Source organism: Electrophorus electricus, chromosome 19 (genome assembly GCF_041902795.1).
Source record: "Electrophorus electricus isolate QZ-2024a chromosome 19, ASM4190279v1, whole genome shotgun sequence".
In the NCBI taxonomy this organism is placed as follows: domain Eukaryota; kingdom Metazoa; phylum Chordata; class Actinopteri; order Gymnotiformes; family Gymnotidae; genus Electrophorus; species Electrophorus electricus.
The window spans coordinates 6,816,270-6,837,377 of NC_137515.1; the positions used below are offsets into that span (position 1 = coordinate 6,816,270).

The 21,108-nt window shown below is 43.8% G+C and overlaps 3 protein-coding genes across 4 annotated transcripts in view; 2 read left to right on the plus strand and 1 right to left on the minus strand.

Moving 5' to 3' along the window:
• Positions 1–33: 33 nt before the first annotated feature.
• trim23 (tripartite motif containing 23) lies at positions 34–6,934 on the plus strand. 2 transcript variants are annotated; one of them, XM_027008111.3, is made up of 11 exons: positions 34–136; positions 861–1,023; positions 1,244–1,365; positions 1,906–2,184; positions 2,288–2,470; positions 3,005–3,220; positions 3,491–3,625; positions 3,738–3,867; positions 3,957–4,067; positions 4,235–4,359; positions 5,064–6,934. In XM_027008111.3, the coding sequence occupies exons 1-11, from the start codon at positions 41–43 to the stop codon at positions 5,241–5,243; spliced, it is 1,740 nt and encodes a 579-aa protein (XP_026863912.1). In that variant the 5' UTR covers positions 34–40; the 3' UTR covers positions 5,244–6,934. The 2 variants fall into 2 exon arrangements, with proteins under 2 accessions (XP_026863912.1, XP_081558525.1); XM_081702399.1 differs by lacking the exons at positions 34–136; positions 861–1,023; positions 1,244–1,365; positions 1,906–2,184; positions 2,288–2,470 and adding an exon at positions 2,632–2,793.
• A 37-nt stretch (positions 6,935–6,971) lies between these two features.
• ppwd1 (peptidylprolyl isomerase domain and WD repeat containing 1) lies at positions 6,972–11,510 on the minus strand. Its single transcript, XM_027008100.3, has 11 exons — positions 11,348–11,510; positions 11,056–11,158; positions 10,629–10,732; positions 10,393–10,513; positions 9,858–10,305; positions 9,163–9,353; positions 8,278–8,467; positions 7,949–8,130; positions 7,764–7,845; positions 7,281–7,463; positions 6,972–7,173 (listed from the first exon to the last, which is right to left on the minus strand). Exons 1-11 carry the CDS (start codon positions 11,505–11,507, stop codon positions 7,030–7,032), a joined length of 1,908 nt encoding a protein of 635 aa, XP_026863901.2. The 5' UTR covers positions 11,508–11,510; the 3' UTR covers positions 6,972–7,029.
• A 2,141-nt stretch (positions 11,511–13,651) lies between these two features.
• Positions 13,652–21,108, plus strand: part of adamts6 (ADAM metallopeptidase with thrombospondin type 1 motif, 6) — a 59,732-nt gene continuing 52,275 nt past the window's right edge. Inside the window, exons 1-7 of the mRNA XM_027007625.3 lie at positions 13,652–14,143; positions 15,271–15,324; positions 15,550–15,946; positions 16,194–16,543; positions 19,334–19,511; positions 20,342–20,559; positions 20,715–20,798. Of these exons, the coding sequence (XP_026863426.2) occupies positions 15,859–15,946; positions 16,194–16,543; positions 19,334–19,511; positions 20,342–20,559; positions 20,715–20,798 (918 nt within the window). The 5' untranslated portion in view covers positions 13,652–14,143; positions 15,271–15,324; positions 15,550–15,858. The remainder of the gene's footprint in view (positions 14,144–15,270; positions 15,325–15,549; positions 15,947–16,193; positions 16,544–19,333; positions 19,512–20,341; positions 20,560–20,714; positions 20,799–21,108) is intronic.

A 21,108-nucleotide genomic window follows, 5' to 3' on the forward strand; every position in this document is an offset into this window, starting at 1 on the left:
CTCAACCCAGGGGTCATGTGTTGAATGGTCGTGTCTAAGGATGGCTGCTGCTGTGGGTGTAAACAGGCCAGGGACCGCAGGATCGATGGAGGCTTGTGTCCGACATGGAAGGGGTGCCGCTGGCAACACGGTGAAGGTGCGATGCCTTAAGGATGTAGCTAAGCAAGATGAAGATTTTGGGAATGGGTTGATGCACACAGCTCTGTTCTGGGTTTGTCCGTGCCTTCGTGGCTTGTTTCACAGACGCAGCGTTACGTCGCAGTGTTGTGTAGATTAGCGAGCTGAGCTAACGCCATCAGACATCTTTGATTACTAACACATGTATGTTTTATACAATTTGATTTTGGGCGGTTTAATTGCTTCCTATTTTTATTTAGGCAGCTAGCGATAAGAGATTACAGCTTACGGTCTCGCAGTGAATTTGCATTTTGTTCACAAATGACAGCCGCTATAATGCTAGCTAGCTAAGCTATGTTTGTTAAAAAGGTACGACAGCCCTGAGTGAGACAGACAGACAGATAGCTAACTAACATACCTAGATAATATTATCCATCAGTTAGCTACTTGAGTATGCTAGATTGGATGGCTAATTAGGCATTTCTAACTAAACTAGTTTGGCTTCATTCGCTGCTACCTCTGACTGCAGCACAAAGAATTTCAATTGGCCGCATCACAGTTTTTTCCTAGCGATCAGCCATTTTCACGGGATAAGGTCCGATTTATACGAGGATCAACGTTACAGACGTACAATACACGGAAATGTTGCTATGTAGCTTCTCATGTGTGATCTATGTAGCTATGTTATTGAAGTCCAGAGAAAAAGATGGGACGCGGTGACATCCGTGCTTGCCACTCCTCAGGTCCTGGAATGTGGAGTCTGTGAAGACGTCTTTTCTCTACAAGGAGAGAAGGTTCCTCGTCTGCTGCTCTGTGGTCACACCGTGTGCCATGACTGTTTGACGCGCCTGCCTCTACATGGCCGGGCTGTGCGATGTCCCTTTGACAGACAGGCTACTGAGCTGGGTGAGTAAATCTCTTGGTAGTTTAAAGTTGACTTTAATGTTTTCAGTTGCTTCTGTTCTGTATAGAAGAACAGATGTCATGACATACTTAAAAAAAAAAAAATAAGGCCTTAGTTTTGTCATCTACTTTACTCCTCTGTGTAGCTTAGCAGAGAAAGCTGAATTTTGTATTGCTACAATGACAATAAAGGCTATTAAACTGATTCTTCTCTTGCTTTAAGGGGACTCTGGGGTGTGGGGCTTGAAAAAGAACTTTGCTCTGCTGGAGCTGCTTGAACGACTGCAGAACGGTGCCTCCACTCAGTCAGGCATGTCAGAGGACGCACTGCGAGAGATGGGGGAGGTTAGCACCACAGTTCTCGCCTTCACACATTAGAGCACATGCTTCTGCCCAGTACAAATGTAATAGTGTCTCTGCATTAAAACCTCCATCAAAGCATATTCACAAATGTGCCGTAACTGCCATTAATTCTGAGCATATGAAAGTCTAAAGTAAGGCTTAATAAACCTTAAACCGTATGTGGGAAGCAGATCATACATAAGTTTTTGTTTTGTTTTTTTTTGTTTTTTTTTTTTGTTTTTTGTTTTTTTCTGTGAGTGAGTACTATTGCATTTTGAAAAGGTACTGTATATCAAACCTTTAGAAATATGCAGAGTCCCAGGTTTAGCTTCAGGACTGCTAACACTAATATAGATAAACATGTTTACACATATTATTGCTACATTAATCTTTTGGGCATTGCATAATGCTATCATTTGGATTCTACATTACCGTTTGGTTGAGCTTTGGTCCCTTTAACACTGCATCATCACATCATTTATTTGCCTAAAAAATGCCTAAAATATTTCACAAATAGTGATTTCTCCTCATGACATCCTGCAGTGCATCATACGGTGTGACGAGGATGAGAGTCACACCGCCTCCATGTACTGCACCGTGTGCGCCACCCATTTGTGCGCAGAGTGCTCGCAGCTAACGCACTCCACCCGCACACTAGCCAAGCACCGGCGTGTGCCGCTGGCAGACAAGCCGCACGAGAAGACCCTGTGCCCCCAGCACCAGGTGCACGCTATCGAGTTCGTCTGCCTGGAGGAAGCCTGCCAGCCAGGCCCGCTCATGTGCTGCGTTTGCAAGGAGTACGGCAAGCACCAAGGACATAAGGTACGCTGAGACCAGGGTTTGCCCAAGCTGCCCTGCGCCCCCTTGAGGACATAAGCTGTGTCCAGGTTTCCCCTATGCTGAAACTCCTTCCTGTCCTGCACAGCATGCTGTTCTGGAAGCAGAGGCCAATCAGATCCGGGCATCCATCCTAGACATGGCTCACTGCATCCGCACCTTCACTGAGGAAGTGTCCGAGTATTCCAGGAAGCTCGTGGGCATTGTGCAGCAGATTGAGGGTGGGGAACAGATCGTGGAGGATGGAGTGGGGATGGCCCACACGGAACACGTAAGGATGAGGTCTTCGACCACTGCTGTAACTGCCATTAAAGCTTCTGTAGGTTCTCCTGTGCTAGACCTGGACACAAGTCCACCTTTTCCCTTTAGTCCCACGCACTCCATCCAGCCTTTCCTCCCAAGCCCCTCCAACACGGTCCACTAACTGGCAGGCAGCGGGGCCCGACTCCTTGTGGAGGTGTTTCTTGATTTGACTAATACAGCTGGGCTGTGTTGAAATGTATTTGGTCATTACAGATCATAGGACAACTTTGAAAACAGCTAAAAACCTACTAAACGAAGTTTAAAACAGATCTTTCTCATCAGACTTTATTGGTAAAGTATGTTTGCACATACAAGAAATATTTGTTTCGTTAGACAGTAGCTGTCTATAATGCATAGCAAGATTTACAATCATGTAAACACCCATTTCAAAATCTACCATCATGCACACAGTCACACAGACACCTTGGTGTAGATTCACACATTCACTAAAATGTATAAAAGAAGAGTGTAAAGGTTGCCTTTCCTCTTGTCTTCATACCAGGTGCCGGGCACGGCGGAGAATGCTCGGTCTTGCGTGCGGGCGTATTTTGCCGACCTGCACGAGACGCTGTGTCGTCAAGAGGAGATGGCGCTGAGCGTGGTGGACGCCCACGTGAGGGAGAGGCTCATCTGGCTCCGACAGCAGCAGGAGGACATGACTATCCTGTTGTCACAGGTGTCTACTGCCTGCCTGCACTGCGAGAAGACACTGCAACAGGTAGAGCCAAAATGTCTCTCATCACTCTTCCTGCCACAACTTGATGGTATTGGTGAGCTGGAATCATGTGGATTGGAGCACAAAGAGCATGTAATGTTTTAAGCACGTCGTCATTTTTGAAACGCTGCTACATGTTCATTGTTTTTGGTGACCTTGGCCCAGTGCAGCAATGTGGCCCTGTGGGCTTCATTTTGATTGGTGGTTGCAAACCTGTTGCTGTACCTGTGCAGTAGTCGCCAGTGTTGACCACTGTGAGCGCTTTTTAAACAGGACGACTGCAGGGTTGTTTTGGCCAAGCAGGAGATCAGCCGGCTGCTGGACACGCTGCAGAAACAGCAGCAGCAGTTCACGGAGATGGCCGACCACGTCCAGCTGGATGCAGGCATCCCTGTCACGTTCACCAAGGTGAATACCTCCCCCTGCTGCTCCCATCATGCTACTACTGGCATTTTAAGGCATTCATTCAAATATACTGCTGCATAAGGGCCATTGTAAGTTGTAACGAATTGAATTTCAGGACAATCGCGTACATATTGGCCCTAAAATGGAAATCCGTGTGGTGACACTGGGTTTGGATGGAGCTGGCAAAACTACCATTCTCTTCAAACTGAAACAAGATGAATTCATGCAGCCCATACCCACTATAGGTAAATACAGAGAACTGCAAAGGAATTATCTAATTTTGCAGTCCTCTTAATTTCAATCACTTACTTCATCTTTGTTTTGTGTGTTTCAGGTTTTAACGTAGAAACTGTAGAATACAAAAATCTGAAATTCACCATCTGGGATGTAGGTGGCAAGCATAAATTGCGTCCCCTGTGGAAGCACTATTATTTAAACACGCAAGGTAAAGCACTGTGAGCTACACTTTTGTTTAGTTTTTAATCCTTTTGTTCTTTTTTCCACTTTCATTCTCACACAGCATTTCGGGATTCCAGTCTGCCCGTGTAGATGCTTTATTTCTTCCCCCGGAGTGTTTCTTGTGTAACGCTTGCTCCTCCCCTTGTCCCGCAGCCGTGGTGTTTGTGATTGACAGCTGTCACAGGGACCGACTGATGGAGGCCCACAGTGAGCTGGCCAAGCTACTGACTGAGAAAGAGCTGAGGGACGCTTTGCTGCTCATCTTCGCCAACAAACAGGTGTGGCCTCATCTCAGGCTTCTTCAGCTCCAGCGTTGCCTGCCTCTAGGCCTTCGGGACCAGCCAGTCCATCGGGGTTTTTTTTGTTCTTTCTCAGTAGCAAACAGTAATCAGTTTTGCCGTTCTTGCTAACTTCTGCCCAACTTGGGTACCCCAGGAGTCCTGAGTCCCGTCCTGAGTCCCGTCCTGAGTCCCGTCCTGAGTCCCGTCCTGAGTCCCGTCCTGAGTCCCGTCCTGAGTCCCGTCCTGAGTGCTCCTTCCTCCTGACAGGGAGGTGGGACCACCTGATGCCTGAGAGGTTTTCTGTTGTTATAGCTGGACGGTGTCGCAGTTTTTAGCTGTAACTGGGCTCCGTAATCAGCAACTATTTTAATAATCGCCTTCTGGATGGAAACCTTTCGTGTCTTTACAAATCCCTTTCAGCAGCTTTAAGTGTAAGAAACTGGCACAAAGTGACAATGTGAACTTGCTGAGAGATTCAGGGACCAGATTGAAAAACCTACCTGTGGTTTAGAGTAGTGTTTCACAATCTCTGTCTTAGTGAATTCAGATCTAATACCTATATCTAAAGATTCAGCTGGTTAGGTGATGTATTATTACTATGACATCAGAGTAGTGGAAATGTGGAACTACAACTCTGTGGCCCTGCTGTGCGGGTTCAACCATGCCGCTGACATGCCGTGCTGTCTGCCCCCACCTTGCAGGACGTCCCTGGAGCCGTCTCGGTGGAAGAGATGACGGAGCAGATGAGCCTGCACAAGCTGTGCTGTGGGCGGAGCTGGCACATCCAGGGCTGTGATGCCCGAAGCGGCGTGGGCCTCCATGAAGGCCTGGACTGGCTCTCGCGCCAGCTGGTAGCCGCTGGCGTTCTGGATGTGGCCTGACCGAGCGCCTCCTCTCCGAACTGGAACAATGCCACTAGACTGTGCTAACGTGGCTGATTTCACATAATCTGACTGGAAAAGCAGCCCTACATCCTTTTGGTTACTGTTGGCAGTGTTGGCATGTTGGAAGGTTTAAAAGGATAGTTCTCCACGCACTGCTAACATGGCTGGGGGAATTAAATTTAGCTGTACAAGTTTGCAATGGCTTGAGTGTGTCCATTGGGACTTATGGTACCATGCTAACTCATGTTGATTTCTGGGTAGCCACGTTGGCTCTGCAGAACTACCCCTTTAGTGGACGCGTTCAGGGGCCTCTCAGCACTGAGCCTGCCCTCTTCCCACACTCACTCTACTGGCAACTTCATCCTGTGTCACACATTGTTAGTCTTAAAGCTTAATGGAGCTGGGATAAAGTATCTTAAAACTAATGAACAAAACAGCTTAACTAACAATAGACCAATATCTTGGTCCACAGTGATTTTTTTTTTTTTTTTTTTTTTTTTTACAGCATTTTAGGGTAGGCATTACAGTTCTTGCAAATATGACAGTTGGTTGGAACCTCATATTCAGAATCTAAGGACAACAAGATATGCAGAAGGCAAAATTGGGACAATCAGAAAATGCAAAAGTCTTGACAGTAAACAAATCACACATCACACATTACGCCTGATGATCTACCTGCTACATCGCAGGAACTGAACAGTTTAAGGTACTCGCCTTTTTTTAAAGCAACACTGAAGGTAACAGAACAGAATGCACATCACAACAGTCACCATTTAACAAATGCAAAGCACCCATGCACCTGAAAGTGTGTACGAGGGGATCAGCGTTACCAGTGATCAGATCTGTGAGTACTATGTGAGAGTTGTCTGCATTAAGATAGTGGCCCCTTACTTCACTGTACCATGTTGGTTTGATTTTCTTTCTTTTTAAAGATGTTGTATGAATTTTGCTTGGAAAAGAGTTGTGATATTTATTTATCAGTTTGTGGTTTTAAAAATTGGTGCATTGGTGCAGATATGTAGTCACAGTATGGAGTAGAGGACGTGTTTGTTACATGAAATATTGTTACTGGTTATTTATATTTTTAAGAGTTACTGGTTGTGATTTCTGAAATGTTTTCAGTTGAGATGCCGTACTGCTGTGCTGGAAGAAATGCATACTCATACACATTGTACACATCCTATAGGCTTCTCATACAGATTAACCCTTCTTCTAGTAGGTTCAAGTTTACTCCATTGCTGTTGAAGCCAAGTGTTCACATGCTCTAGACCTGACCTACAAACACTTGTCTTCACCATTCTAATTCGCAGGTATTTTGTTCTTAATCTCTATGAGCTTATAAAAACACCGCCAATTAATTTATACTTGTTTAGCTGTGATGGTACTGAAACCACCACCAACTTTGCACACAAGTCATTATAGCTAGTTGTTCTGAGGATCCAGCCTTTGGTTTGAACTGTTTGTTTTTTTAATATTCATTGGTATGTAAAGTTTTTCTCTCTGTATGTAGGTTAAGAGCATGCATGAATTCTCTCTCTCCTTTTTCAAGAATGAATGTTATTTTAAAAAGAATTTCCTTCCTGAGTTTTGGAAACTTCAAGCACAGTATTCACCTACACATTTGTTGTGAACTTGACTATGGCTTTTTGTAATAATACTCAATTATGCTATTAAAAAAATAACAAGCACAGTGTCTGGCTTCATGAACATGAACACTAAACAGTGTCTGTTGGGAAAAAAAATATTTATTATACAAAACAGTACCAAGACAGTCCACTTCAGTCTACTTGACAGTAATGTTTATGATGCTGATGTCTTCATAGGGTTTGTCTGTCTTGGGATTGACCTTGACATTGGAGATCCTCTGAACCACCTCCATTCCTTTGGTGGTCCGTCCAAATACTGTGTGTTTGTTGTCCAGCCATGGCTATTGGAAAGGGGGGGGGGGAAAGAGTAGTTTTAGCCTTAAACCTAAACAGCACATCCTAAAAAACAAAAACAAAAAAACATTTATTTATTTAGCAAAGCCCTTACAGTGGGGACCACAGTGATGAAAAACTGGGAGCCGTTGCTTGCGGGCCCTGCGTTGGCCATGCTGAGCGTGTAGGGTCGGTCGTGCCTCAGTGTAGCATGGAACTCGTCCTCGAACTCGCCTCCCCAGACACTCTCCCCTCCCATGCCTGTGCCTGTGGGGTCGCCGGTCTGGATCATGAAACCCTGGGCACACACATGTAGGTTCAACCAATCTGTGCTGTCAACAGTGAAATACCTGGAATAACAGGAACGGCTGTGTCCTGTGAAGCTACACTGAAGATATTAGTTTTTCAACAGAATTGAATTCGCCAACTCCTCACCCAGAAGCCTGCTCTAATATATCTGATTCAGCCCATGAAGGCCTTGATAAACTGATCAGTTAAACTGGATTAAGAATTGAGAGCAAAAAGAAAGCATACAATCCAGGAGCTCTTCAAAACTGGACGTACGCAACCAGGCCATCCAGTGAAAGCCTGCACAAACCTTAATGACACGATGGAATATGTGACTGTTGTAGTATCCGTTTCTGCTGTGGACACAGAAGTTCTCCACCGTTTTGGGACATCTGCAATGTCAAGCATGGGGTAAATACCAAACTGATCAAAAACACTGGGAGGAGTGCACTGCCATGTCTAACACTGCACGGAAGGGTAGAGGCCGTGACATACTCAACAGGAAACAGTTTGATATGGATGTCTCCCATAGTGGTGTGGATGATGGCACTGTCCGACACTCTCTTAGGCCCCTCGGCCTGCGTGGCAGCCATGACCTCCTCCTTAGACGGCTTCTCGTTGAAGATGTCTCTGTCAGACTCGGCACTCTTGGTGTCCTCTGGCTCCCTCTTAGTAAACTATTAGGAAAGGTGGGGCGAAGTCAGAATGGCGGTGGAATATGAAAACTGCCATCAGCTGTGGTACTTGTGGTACCACATAATATGTGATATACTTCAAAGGCTATATAACTGTTTACAATAAGCGTGGGTTTTTTTGTATTTTACCACATAGAAGCGGTTTTTCTTGAAGGCTGTGCAGAAGATGGTTGGGTCTGGGTCGATGGACTGGAGGGCGGGGTTGTCTGAGGCCTTCATCTCTATGGTGGGGGCTGCCTGTATGGCTTTGGCCACCCCCTGGAACAGACTTAATTGTACCACCCGGATGTTCTCCTGCTTCCCCAAGATCCGCACACACCTGGACAGAATGCAATGTTGACAAAAATCTAAATAAAAATAATCCAAACTAATGAGCAGTTTGGATTAATATCAGACCCATATTGTTGGGTTACTGTCATGCCTAGAATGGTAAATCCAGATGGACCCAATGGCACCAAGTATGCATTAACAGTGCCAGAGGGGCTCGGTATGGCCTTAGTCACAGGGGAAGGCCATTATGGATCGGCTTGGGGAATATTCCATGGTGTAAAAATGGGTAAAATCCATATGGAACTGGCAGCATGGATTTTAAGGTTTAAGAAACGATTAGCTGCGCAGGGGCACCACGGTGGCTAAATACAGGGAGGTTAATTCATTGTGCATTGTTGGGGTAGCACGTAAAGCCCATATGGAACTGGTGGCACTGAGCATGCATTAACAATGTCAGTGGAGCTGGGTATACCTTAGTCACCAGGGAAGCCAGCGGGGGTTACAGTTTAAAGAGGTTTTATAAGTGGTTGGATTAAAAGTGAGCTCAAAGTGGGGTGGTTCTAGGACACCAGACCTCAACTGTTGAGCCTTCTGGAGGTGGTGTGGGTGTAATTCAGCACACCACCAATGAAGGGCAGTTGCCTACCTGCTGACCCCATTGAAGAGCTTGCAAAGTGACGCTCCAAGGACACAGGATATTTGACATCATGTGTGCAATTACGTTTCAGCCATCCCATCAGATACCTATTTGTCTCCACATTGATGACCTTGATTCCCAGCATGGTTCCATAAAGCACAAAGTGGCCCGTCTCATCGAAGATGATGTTGGTCAGTCGTATCCCATCCACCTTCTCCAGTTCTCTCTCCACTGCCATCCTACGCCCAAACTCCATGTCTGGCAGCTGCTGTATCATTTGTTGGAGTTCTGTGAACATCTGTTGAGAGAGTACATAGGATACCGTTCATACAGATGACAGGACACACGACACTGGTGAGTCAAAAACAGAATCTAAAACTACAGCTAAAGAAGAAAGTCTGTACAGCAAAACTGGGACTTTTGTGATTACTGAGCCAAGAGTAGACCTAATGTTCAAAAGTTTACAAAGTTACTTCTCAGAACTAGCTCAAATTGAACCAGTTTACTGACTAATAATGTCAGATTTAAGGTACATCCTTCAACAACAAACATACCAAATACAATTTCAATAGTGCTGTAGCTCAAACATCCAGTTTCTTAAATCAACAATATACCATACGTTCTTAAATTAAAACCTGCAAAAAAATAATAAAAATAAATAAATCTCTGAACCAAAGTAACTCTAAACTAAAAGCACTGGTTAAATGAGTAACAGCACCCTTCTCTGAAGGTTGTTGTTAAAAGCAAACCAGAGGAGTGTTTTATCAGGCCTACACATTCAACCCAGTAGAATATCACATACTGTCAGGGATTCATCGAACACCCTCATCAGCTTCCCTGTCAGGAACCGGAAAATCCTCACTTTGCGGTCAGCAGCGATGGTGGCCATTTTCTTGCCATCGTGAGAGAAGGCCAGGCTGGTGGGATACGTTTTACATTTGGCAAACTCATACAAGTCTGTGTCCGTCTTATACTCCCATTCCACCTGTCTGGGGAACTTGAATTCACTGGGGAGCCCTGTCCAGTACTCCAGCATCCCTGCTCGGTCAGCCGAGACCACGACCCGGTACCGTGGGTTAAGGCGGATCTGAGACAACGGGGAGGAGTGTATTTTGTCCAAAGTGTGCAGTGGCTGACTGCTTCCACGTCCATCGTAGACACAGATTTTTCCAGTGGACTTCTCAGAACATGCCACAGTAGAGATGGCATCACCTGGATTATAGATCCACTCACACTGACCAGGCTGAAACCTAATGGGGGGGGCAGAGGGTATTAGAACATTCACAGGGAAACAAATATTTGTATGTAGTTTAACATACCAGAAAATGAGAGCTTACCCAAGCTTAAGCATGTTTATCATGTCAAAATTGACAACGTCAAACACTTTCATGGCCTGATCATCACCAACGGTGCAGAGGAGTGCGCCCTCAGCACTGACTGAAATACACTCAATCACGCCTAGAGACAGGGGATTAGAAAGGTTATGTCTATTTAAATACATGTGATGACATTTTGCAATTTAAACAGTTTAACACTGCATAAGTGTCCAGTGAATGCAACCAATGAAACACACTTAGATGACTACGGAAATGCTTAACAAACTCTATCCCCTCATCCTCTTTCTTCTTCCAAAATTTGACATGGCCATCTTGACTTGCTGTGATGATGAAATCTGTTCTGTTGACAAATGGAAAGAGGTTAAGGCACTGCAAGACTTAGTATCTTAAACAGCACAACAATCAGCATCACATTTACATTCTTAACTGAATGAGGGGTACTAAAATTAGATAATTTAGAGCAAGAAAAAGTGAAAATATTACAGAGCTGTGGGGTTTGAAACCTTCCTAGACCGACTTATGTAAAAGACGTCGAACCAGGAGATAGTAGGAGAAAACGGATTTTTCTATGCAACCTACAAATCTGTTTCTACAGTGAAGGTCAAAAGAAACGCTCGGAAGGCAACAGACGTTTGAAAAGTAATCTCGCCGTAGGCCACTTACTTGCTGCATACAATATGAGTGATAACATCCCTGTGCATGTAGCTTCGTTCATACATGGCCGCAGACGGTAGGTTGTCCAGGTACACTCTTTCATATTCAAGCACTGCAGATTAAATACAAACTTCAAGCGACATCCAAGATGCACAAAAGGAATACATATTTAAATTATCCTAGCAAACTTACACAGGGGAGTTCACAGATGCCGCTTAGCTAGCCTAACCTAGCTATCCTAGCTAACTGGAGCCAAATGAACTGACTTGGCTAATAACATTCTAGAGGTGAAAGTACTTACCCTTCCTCTTTTTAGGTTTAGTGGCCTCACAAGGCATTGGTCCAACCCATCCTTCATCTCCATCGTCGTTTTCATCCTCTGTTAATTTGCGTTTGTTTCCCGAACTTTCATCTTCCACGTCTGTCGCCATTTTCAAGCACAGATTTCCTCGCTGGTGCATTGACTCTCCGTTCGTCATACTGCCGCCTGTTGATGTGGAGGGAATATGACTGATCCTCTTTTCTTCAATTTTCTGGCGACAACCTACAGGCCTCCTCAGCAGAACAAAGGTCAAAGCAAAGTTCAGGAGGAGTCAGGAATGTGCACAAGATATCATGTATCATCACCCGACCAAGAGAGAACAAGGGTAGTTCAGTCAGAGTAATGACGCCTGGATACCAGTTAGTTTCAGAGCATCGGTAACCACACAAGAGAAATTAAGCACATAAGTACTGTATTTATGTTTTGTAAGTTTAATTTAAGTTAAACTTAAATTAACAAACATGCTATTAAACGAATGCTACTACTACTACTAATAATAATAATAATAACGTTTTAAATGATAACAAAAATAACAATACAAAGAAGAAAAAGTTGAGCCCGAATGTTAAGAAACAACCTGTCCAAATTGATTTAATGACACAAAAACAAACATGAAACAAGAAGCAAGATGCTTAAAGATGTGTAGCTAAAGCAAGAAAACAGTTCATACAAAAAACACTCCAGTGAACATACCATAAAAAGTGTGAACAGAGAAGAGACAGAACTAAGAGCTGGAGTACATTGAGCGCCTGATTTCAATGATAGCAGGATATCAAGAAGCCAAGGAGAATGTCTGGAAAACTGACCTATGGGGAATCTGACATCTGAAGGGATTGTCTGCCGATTTGCTTTCTATGCCACAATAGAACATGAGCCATTTGCATGTGGTAGCTCAGTGGTTAAGGTACTTGACTGGTAATTGGAAGGTTGCTGGTTCAAGCTCCACCACTGCCAAGTTGCCGCTGTTGGGCCCCTGAGTAAGTCCCTTAACCCTCAATTACTCACATTGTACTCAGTTGTAATTGTATAAAAGTGTCAGCTAAATGCCATAATGTAAATGCATATATCTTCATCAGAAAATGAACAATCTGTATATGGCTTTGAGTCAATGTGATAGCCTTTGACTGCTATCTTATTGGAGCATTCCTGGAGTAGTACAAAGTATCCATATCTTGCAAACAAATGATATTTATAATGCGAGCAACACAAAACACACACACACACACACACACACACATATGTATAAGCTACACACATACATCTACTCTCTATGTACGTAATACTATGGTTCATAAAATCTTTAACTTAAATTATAATTAAATCGTGAGCTCTTTTTAAGGTTTTAAAGTTTATGATACCTAACGCCTGCAGATGTCGCTAGTAAATCAATTATTTTACAGTGTAATTGCAACATAAGGTTTTTGGAACACTGCTGGTAAAATTAATCGGGTTTCCATAAGAATGCATTTTTGACATAAATAATTATTTTATTATGTGTATTAATTTACACATCAAAAGCGGATATATGTAAATACATAAAAGAACCAAAACCAAATTAACGTTCAAGCGTCCATCTCTGAATAATGACAATATATGCAGGAGCCACACAGCGCATTTGAAAGTGTTTTAATAACCTACAGTCAACTCGACAATGTAAAAAGTCGGGTCCAGCCCCGAGGACTATGATTTTCAGTGTCTCTACAAAAGTGCTTATATTGAGAAACGGTAAATATCTGGTAGATTTGCGTGTAGAGGTGTATATGGTTTATTGTTGTGTTTACTATTAAGATGTGTGATTTTCAGTGTCTCTGCAAAAGTTCTTATATTGAGAAACGGTAATTATCTGGTAGATTTGCGCGTAGAGGTGTATATGGTTTATTGTTATGTTTACTATTAAGATGTGCTATTAATCTGCACATATTTTAACAGTACAGACTTTTTTTTATAAGTCAGACTCTTCTCAAAACATAGGCTAGCATCATTAACTCCCGTCGCAATTAAAAGAGACATCTAAAGAAAGATGCGGCACTTTAAAGATAGCGTCAAATGTGCCCCGAGTCTGCGGTAAACTGAATACAAGACAATTAGACACTTTTCCTAACCTTGTCTAATTAGTATAAAGCCCCTGATGCGCCCACCTTATCCCTTTCAAAGTGCTGATGAATAGAAACGTGCGGCTTGCTAATGGCTGTAGGCTCCTAGACACATCTGCAAATGACGTCATGTCGAACCTCCCAGTCCAGGCTGCCAATTTGCAGCTCGCGAGTTGGCTGCAGGCCGGCTGCGCTATTATAGGGGCAACTTCGTCTCGGCTCTGCTGTCGCGCTATTAAAGGGGGCAAGTTCTGCTCGGCTCTGCTGTCTTGCATGCTCTGCACCACTGTGCATTGCTGTTATTTTGTTTTTTTTTCTCTTGTTTTATGAGCCTGTATTCGCAACGAGAACAAATAAGCAAACACACAACAACCTGGAAACTCACAAAAGTCAAATAGCTGCACGTGTTAATTAAGCAACTTGTTCCATGGTTTGGACGCTAATTCATTAATGGAGCTGAACGGTTTTTGTAATGTCCGTGAACCTGTGAAGAGCCAACTCTGTACCTGCACTAGGACTTTTTCATTTGTCGGCATGAAAGTCAAAGTTTGACTTAAAGCGAAAGGAGCGTTACTGAAGAATGCAATGAACTGAACACTAACTACGGGACGTCAATGCAGACGAATTCATTTCTCTGTGTTCTCTACAATCGGCAAAGCCTCTGACAATGAAAAAGAATACGGTAACTACCATTTCTTACAGTCTCTGATGGAGGAAAAGCGTAGTCTGCACCTTGCACTGTTGGGCTAATAGACTATGATAGGTTTACACACGCAAACAGTTGTCAGAAGAAAGTAGCTAGACTGCATGACAAGATACAAGATTCCTCTGCGCTGTCTTCGAATAAGTAGAGAGTTTACGTTTGTTATGATAGCTCACTAGCCAAATATATGCTTCATAATATTTCATTTATGTAATGCCTTTCGCCGAATTCAGTTAATATTTATAATTGCTTAATTAATTATTCCAGCGAGTCTTCATAAACTATGATCAGATGGATGCGCGGTTCATCTCGCTTTTTGGATCGCTGCCACAGCGACAGGCCACCTGGATTAACGAAGTGTCGCATTACCATACGGACAACTGTTGTAATGGGAAATCGTGTGTAGCTTTCTTGAACCAGTTCGCTCCTTTCACTCATTTTATAGTAAGTTGAGCTGAATAAATTGACTCTGCAAATGAAAACACGTCCAAGTGCTCAGCCGACCTTTGGTGTGTGTAAAATGCCTTGTAGGTTTGAAAAGACGCCCCCAACTCATTCCCGCTGTTAATCAAATCATCTAAATTTTGTGTGCTTTTTTGATCGATTGATTTGTTTGTTTGTTTATTTATTTATGGTGGATGGGGTTCAGTTTAATCTACTTTGGCCAGTTACCAACTGTCTGGGTCAGACACGTTTTAGACACCTGGATTTAACACTGCTGTCTGGATTTTGATCCAGTGAGATGTGCCGTGTTTGCGCATTTGCCTCTTCACTGATCGATGCCAATTTGTTCTGTGAATTCACTATAGTCAGAGAGCTTTAGCTTCCCAAATATTCTTGCGAGTTTCACCGGCATCAGCATTGTTCATCCTGTTAGAAGCATCTGAAGTATTACGTGATGGAGGTATCGGGTCCAGCTGGGAGATACAATGTGGCTTTCAAAGCATATGCACAGATATCTAATAGATGAATTCTCAAATCGTTCAATTGAATTTCTATGGTTACTAGTAATTGTTTGGTTTTAAAAAGCCGAAAATCCACCAGCAAAATTCCACAGCTTCCTCACTACACAGATTTAAAATGTGTGGTTTCAACTTGTATTGCAGGTGCGAAAACGATAACCTGGAGCTACATTTGCCAACCCACTCATCACATATGAGGTCAGCGTTAGCTCTCGTATGATCATGAATTGAAGTACTGTAACCTGTTCATTCCAGATGTTTCCATTAGATATTGTGGTGCCAACATTTTTGATTTGAATTGTTGCGGGAACTGAAAATTTGATTTTTCGATTCTAAGTTAAAAGACATTCATTGCTCAGAAACAAGTGTGAAATACCAGTGAGTCCTTTTCCACTAAGGCGTTATGTCGTGATTTACTTCCAGGCTGACAAATGGATAGTTCAAGACAAGCTCCCTGAATAGGTCTGCTGCTCTGGAATTACTTGAAGTGATTAGCCCATGGATCTTTGCATCGCTCATGGCTGAGCGTTTGGAAGCAAATGCAAATCCATTCTGGAGGCTCCCACACTGCAAAGACCTTTGAACCCTGGAAAACTCACGGAGTGAAGTTCGGGAATGTCAAGTATCACCACGGACCTGTTATGGTGCAAGGCGGGATTGACTGAAGCATTTTAATCCTAGTGTAGCCTTCCCTAGCCCTGCCCCCACCCAATGTCAGACCTTCTCTAAATTATGGAAATTTTGTGGAAGAAACTGACTTGGATTGTGAGCCTGCTCTTGGCCGCTGCTGATCCTCAGAGCCTTGCATACAGTTCTCAAGGTACAATGCAGTTAAGGCAGACTGAACTGATAAGTGCTACATGTATAGGCTTTCATTAGGTGTGATTGTCACATTAAACCAGAATGATCTTAACAAAGAATATAACACACCATTCAAGACACCTGATACCTGAACAGTAGTCATCATAAACCCATGCATAATGAAACTCTTAGAAATATTGGTTGTTTATCAATGTTTGCTTGTATCATTAACCCCTGACCTCTGCTCTCCCACTTGTTATGAGTAGAGGAGTTCCTGTCCCACTTGGGCGACTACCAGCTCACAGTGCCTGTTCGGCTGAATGAAAAGGGCGAGTTCATGAGCTACACTGTGAAACAGCACCGGCCCGGACGGCGGAGGCGGGGGCTGGAGCCCGCCGAGCCCCGCCTGTTCTACCGCCTCTCGGCCTATGGCAAGCACTTTCACCTGAACCTTACACTCAACCCCAGCCTGGTCTCAAGGCATTTCACTGTGGAGTACTGGGGCCGGGATGGCCAGGAGAGACGGCACTCCACAGTGGATGATTGCCATTATGTTGGATACCTACTGGATCGATACAGCACTACAGGAGTGGCACTGAGTACCTGCCAAGGCCTGGTGAGTAGAGGAAGTAGCCTCTTGGTTTGGTGGCTCAAGGAAGGTAGGTGAAATCCAGGAAGGATTTCTAAGACCCCTCTGATTGGTCAACTGTTGCCAGACTTCCTGCTCTGTGATCAACTGTGACATGTGTATCGCATTTAATGCATGTCAGGAACATTGCTGAAGATAACAGACTAATAGGTTCTCTGTTAGTGGTTAAAAGGCTGTTTCCCAGTACCTGTTCTGGAGTATCTCCCATAAAGGACTTGATTATCTAATGAGTTGAATTATGCATGTTAGAACAGGAAACCCCGCTTAGGGCTGGGAGCGGGAAAAAGCAGGTTTAGGCGTTCAGAACAGGAGACCCAGACCCAGCAGCATTGGAGCACCACTGCACCTCAGGGTGCTGAACACTTTATAGCAGACATATCCAAATCTGTTTAGCCTGTGTTTATTACTGCCAATCATTCTCCATCTAGCCACCTCACCCATTCTCCACACATTGTGTAGTTTCATTGGATGCCGTTTTCAAAACTGCATGATTCATGACAACATTAGATCCTTTAAAATGCTTTTTAGCTCATTTGAGCTTGTTTATTTAGTGCACATAACTCAGTTACTTTCTGGTTTATCTTCCATCGAACTCTGCACCAGTGTTTGAGAAAAAAGGGAATGCAAAGAAAATGCCTTGAAACAGAAAAGAAAGTAGACAGCGCGCTGGGCAGGATACCAGTGTTATGCGTAACGATAATAAAACAGAGAGAGGGCTTAAACACATCTCCTTTGTGTCTCTCTTATCTGAACCGAGTTTGAGTGTGCAGACTACTGCTTCTGCTCTCTGTTAAAGTGACTGGTGAGTGACAGCAAAATAGCTTAGCTGCGAGTCTCCACGTGAGGCTTGGGTCCTTCCTGCACCTGCAGGTCCATTCGCAGCTGCCAGCTGATCTCTCGCTGCGTTTCATCAGGAAAACACCCAGCCTCTGTGAACCCGTGCGCAACAGCTAGAGTGAACTGGGCTTTTCTGGCGGTGATGAGATATGAATGGCAGGCCTTGGCCATGTGTGGTAGGATATGGTTCTGGCTATATATAGAAAGAAGTAAATTTGACGATTCAACCTACTCACCCCTCCAGTTTTACTGCAAGCATGTCATGAGACACGCTCTTTCTGTCTCTCTTGGAAAGTGAGCGAGAGTGGAAAATTCCCAAGGGAGCTACTTCTGCTCTCTGACCTCTTTGACAAGGAGTACATGTGGGAGGATGAAAGTCCATATTGGGCTCCTCGCTGGTATTGGCTGCACTGGGGCACAAATCTGTAGGAATTTCAATAGGCTTTGGAGGCCCGGAGGGATTCCTGAGCCCCACCGGGTCCAAGCCCCACTGGATCTGAACTCTACTGGGTCTGAAATGCTTTACCCAAGGAGCCCTGAGGAAACCTGCACACACTCTGCTCAGTAGTCAGATAACCATGCTTTCTACTTTCAGGTTTCAATGTGTTACAAAAGTATTGGCCTTGATCAATGGTTTTGCAGTGGTGGATCATTTTGGATTACTATGCAAAACTTTGTCAGGGTTTCAAATGAATAGTAATTGATTGGTTTCCAATTAAAATATGTTCCCAAACACTGGATGGCTTTTTGCTACAATTTCTTTTTAGAATTTGCAAACTTCATAATTTGGTGAAGTGTTTATCAGGGTTGATAAGGTTTCATGGATGGGTTCACAGTGAACTCCAAAAACCCAAATCCCATGAAACCCATGAAATCCCATGAAAACGTTAATGATTTCCATGGTGTCACTAATCCAAGTGAGAGAGGCTTTCAGGTGCAGACTGAGGCATAACAACTGACCAGCTTCTCTCATCCACCAGGTTCTTTCCATCACTCACAGTGTGGTGAAAGCCAGCTGTTTTAATGTTAAATATGGATTATTATTATTGTTGTTGCAGCCAAATGCACTGGCACAGTAAACTTCATAAATTGAGATTACACAGGTCTGCTCTGCCCCAGTCGTTTTAGGGAAACCAAAAATGGAAAAAAGAGCTTGAACGTCTTTGTGTTTTTCCCTCGGTCCACCGCGCCCCAGACGGATTGCATCGAGCGCAGTTTTGTTTTGCCTGCGCACCAGTTTATTATTTCTGTGCAAAGGGGTTTAATTGGTTTCATTGTGGCTTTTACAGACTTGGGGGATGTGCCAGTGTTTTTTATAAACATATCTGGATTACTTCTGCAATTTATGTTGCGGTGGGGCTTTTCAGGGGCTCAGAATTGTGTACTTTGGTTGGCATCCTCATAATTATGATGTTGTTCTTTATGTAGTTTGTGGTTTTAATGTCATTTATCTCAATGATATGGATTGCAGCATTTTTATTTTGTAGTTTGGGTGCAATGAAAGAGACATGAATGAGATTTGTTCAAACCTAACTCAAAAAGTATGCACTGCCAATCTGCAAGCGGCACCTAGTCTACCAGTTTGCAGTCTGGACCAGGATTCTGCAACTCCATACCTGGATGGTTGTTGCAGGGCAAAGTTTTGTTTTTTATCCTCTCTGACTTATCTGATTCACCTTCTGAGTTTATTACCAATTTGGTGTTGGAGAAAAGATAACGTTAAACCATACACACATGCAGTCCTCTCTGATTTCAGTTTGATATCCAGATTTTATTTAATGACATTCTGTCATTGGAATGATTCATCTTTTCAGTCTATAAATTTGAACGCCTGTGAGGTTTTAAATACTAACATTTCAAACACGTTGAAATGACCTTGTGATTGTTCTGTGTTTTTCCCTCCTCCGGTTTCTGCACAAGCACGGTGTCATCACCACCGAAGAAGAGCAGTATTTAATTGAGCCATTAAAGGATGAAACCTCCAGAAACTCCAGCGATTTCCAGTTCACTGGAGAAGGGCAGCCACACGTTATTTATAAGAAGTCTTCCATCCTGTCTCCACTGGAGTCCAGCATGGAGCTCGGCTGTGGTGTTTCAGGTCAGTGAGCCTCTCAGCATGGCTGTGCTGAGGTTGCATTGGAACAGAGAACAGCAGCCTGTTGGATGAGATTGCATAACACACCCGCCCTTTTCCTTGTGAGCCTGGTGAGGCATGAGGGGTCCTGCTGCTCCCACCGAGGCTGTGGGCGTCTGGGCCGCAGGGCTGCAGGCTGCAGGGAAGGCTGTCGGCAGGAGGAAGCCTGCATGCCTGAACTCGTGTTATCTAGTGGCTTTCTCCTCTAGCAGCTGGGTCATAAATGCCCCGCCGGGCAGCAGCGAGGTTCAAGGAGGAACCCCCCCTTGCACATGGCAGACATGCATGCATTTCTCTGCACATGTGAAGACGTGTGAAATTCCTCCATTAACTACTTTATATACTTTAAACTAGTTAATAGTTAAAATACTATATTTTGTATGTATACTTATGTAATTACATATGCAATCAATAAATAATATGGTTGAAGAAGATTCCAGGGAGTTACTGCACAGAAGCTTTTTGCTTGCACAGATGATGAAGGATCTCTGTCTGAAATGCCCTGTTTCTCTGGAAACCTTGTGTACTGCACTGCAATTTTTATTACCGCTATAACTAAGTATGTCTTTTATATAATTTACATAAATTTTCAGTTATATTCTCTAAATTTCCATAAAATAAATTTCTTGATAGTATACAAAGTCATATATGAAAACCATTTCCCTGAACGGACATAAATTTAATACACTAAATGAAAGCCTATCAAGGATGTTAACAGAGCGGTCACCTAAAAGCCTTCATCTTATATAGCACGAACAATGAGCTCTCGTTCATCATCTGTTTTTATGTTCCAGACCTCACAATCAAGCAGATGACATGTTTGCAAACAAGCTCCGCCCCGGGCACTTCAGCCCCTGCACACAGTAATAGCAGCTCAGCCTCCACCCACCGCCAGCGCCGCTCCATCAGCGCCGAGCGCTTTGTCGAGACCCTGGTGGTGGCTGACAAAATGATGGTGGGCTACCACGGACGCAAGGACATTGAGCACTACATCCTGTCCGTCATGAACATTGTAAGTTTGATCCTGTTACCCACAGGCCTGTGTGGCTTTTGTGTGTGTTACGGAATCCAGGGATTGTTTCTCTAGCCTGTGATGTGATTGCATCATATGGATGTGTTGAGGTCATTTGTCTGACTTTGTGTCTTTTCTTCTTTTCTGGAGGTCAGGTTGCCAAACTTTACCGTGATTCCAGTCTAGGAAACGTTGTGAACATTATTGTAACCAGACTGATTGTTCTCACAGAGGATCAGGTGAGTCCTCTTACAGTAACCAGAATGCAAACACACACTATATGGTCAAATGTATTTGAACACCCATCCTAATTATTGAGTTCCGGTGTATTAGTCACACTCATTACTAAGAGGTATATAAAAACAAAAACACAGCCATACAATCTCCATTTACAAAAACTAGCAGCAGATCTGGAGAGCTCAGTGACTTTGACTCGGTGACTTTGACTCAGCGACTTTGACTCAGTGACTCAGTGACAGTGACTCAGTTACTGGAGAGCTCAGTGACTTTAAACACGGCACCTCTACCACACGTCTGCCCTGCTGGGTC

Bases quoted from the DNA above. Each gene is read 5' to 3' on its own strand.
- ppwd1 (XM_027008100.3), bottom strand. From the start codon at position 11,507: ATGCACCAGCGAGGAAATCTGTGCTTGAAAATGGCGACAGACGTGGAA. The intron at 10,733-11,055 runs GTAAGTGGCCTA...ATTTGTCAACAG, and splicing joins ACTCATATTGTATGCAGCAA to AACAGATTTCATCATCACAG. The intron at 7,464-7,763 runs GTTTGTGCAGGC...GTGTGTGCCCAG, and splicing joins TATTCCATCGTGTCATTAAG to GGTTTCATGATCCAGACCGG.
- trim23 (XM_027008111.3), top strand. From the start codon at position 41: ATGGCTGCTGCTGTGGGTGTAAACAGGCCAGGGACCGCAGGATCGATG. The intron at 2,185-2,287 runs GTACGCTGAGAC...TGTCCTGCACAG, and splicing joins GCAAGCACCAAGGACATAAG to CATGCTGTTCTGGAAGCAGA. The intron at 4,360-5,063 runs GTGTGGCCTCAT...CCCACCTTGCAG, and splicing joins TCATCTTCGCCAACAAACAG to GACGTCCCTGGAGCCGTCTC.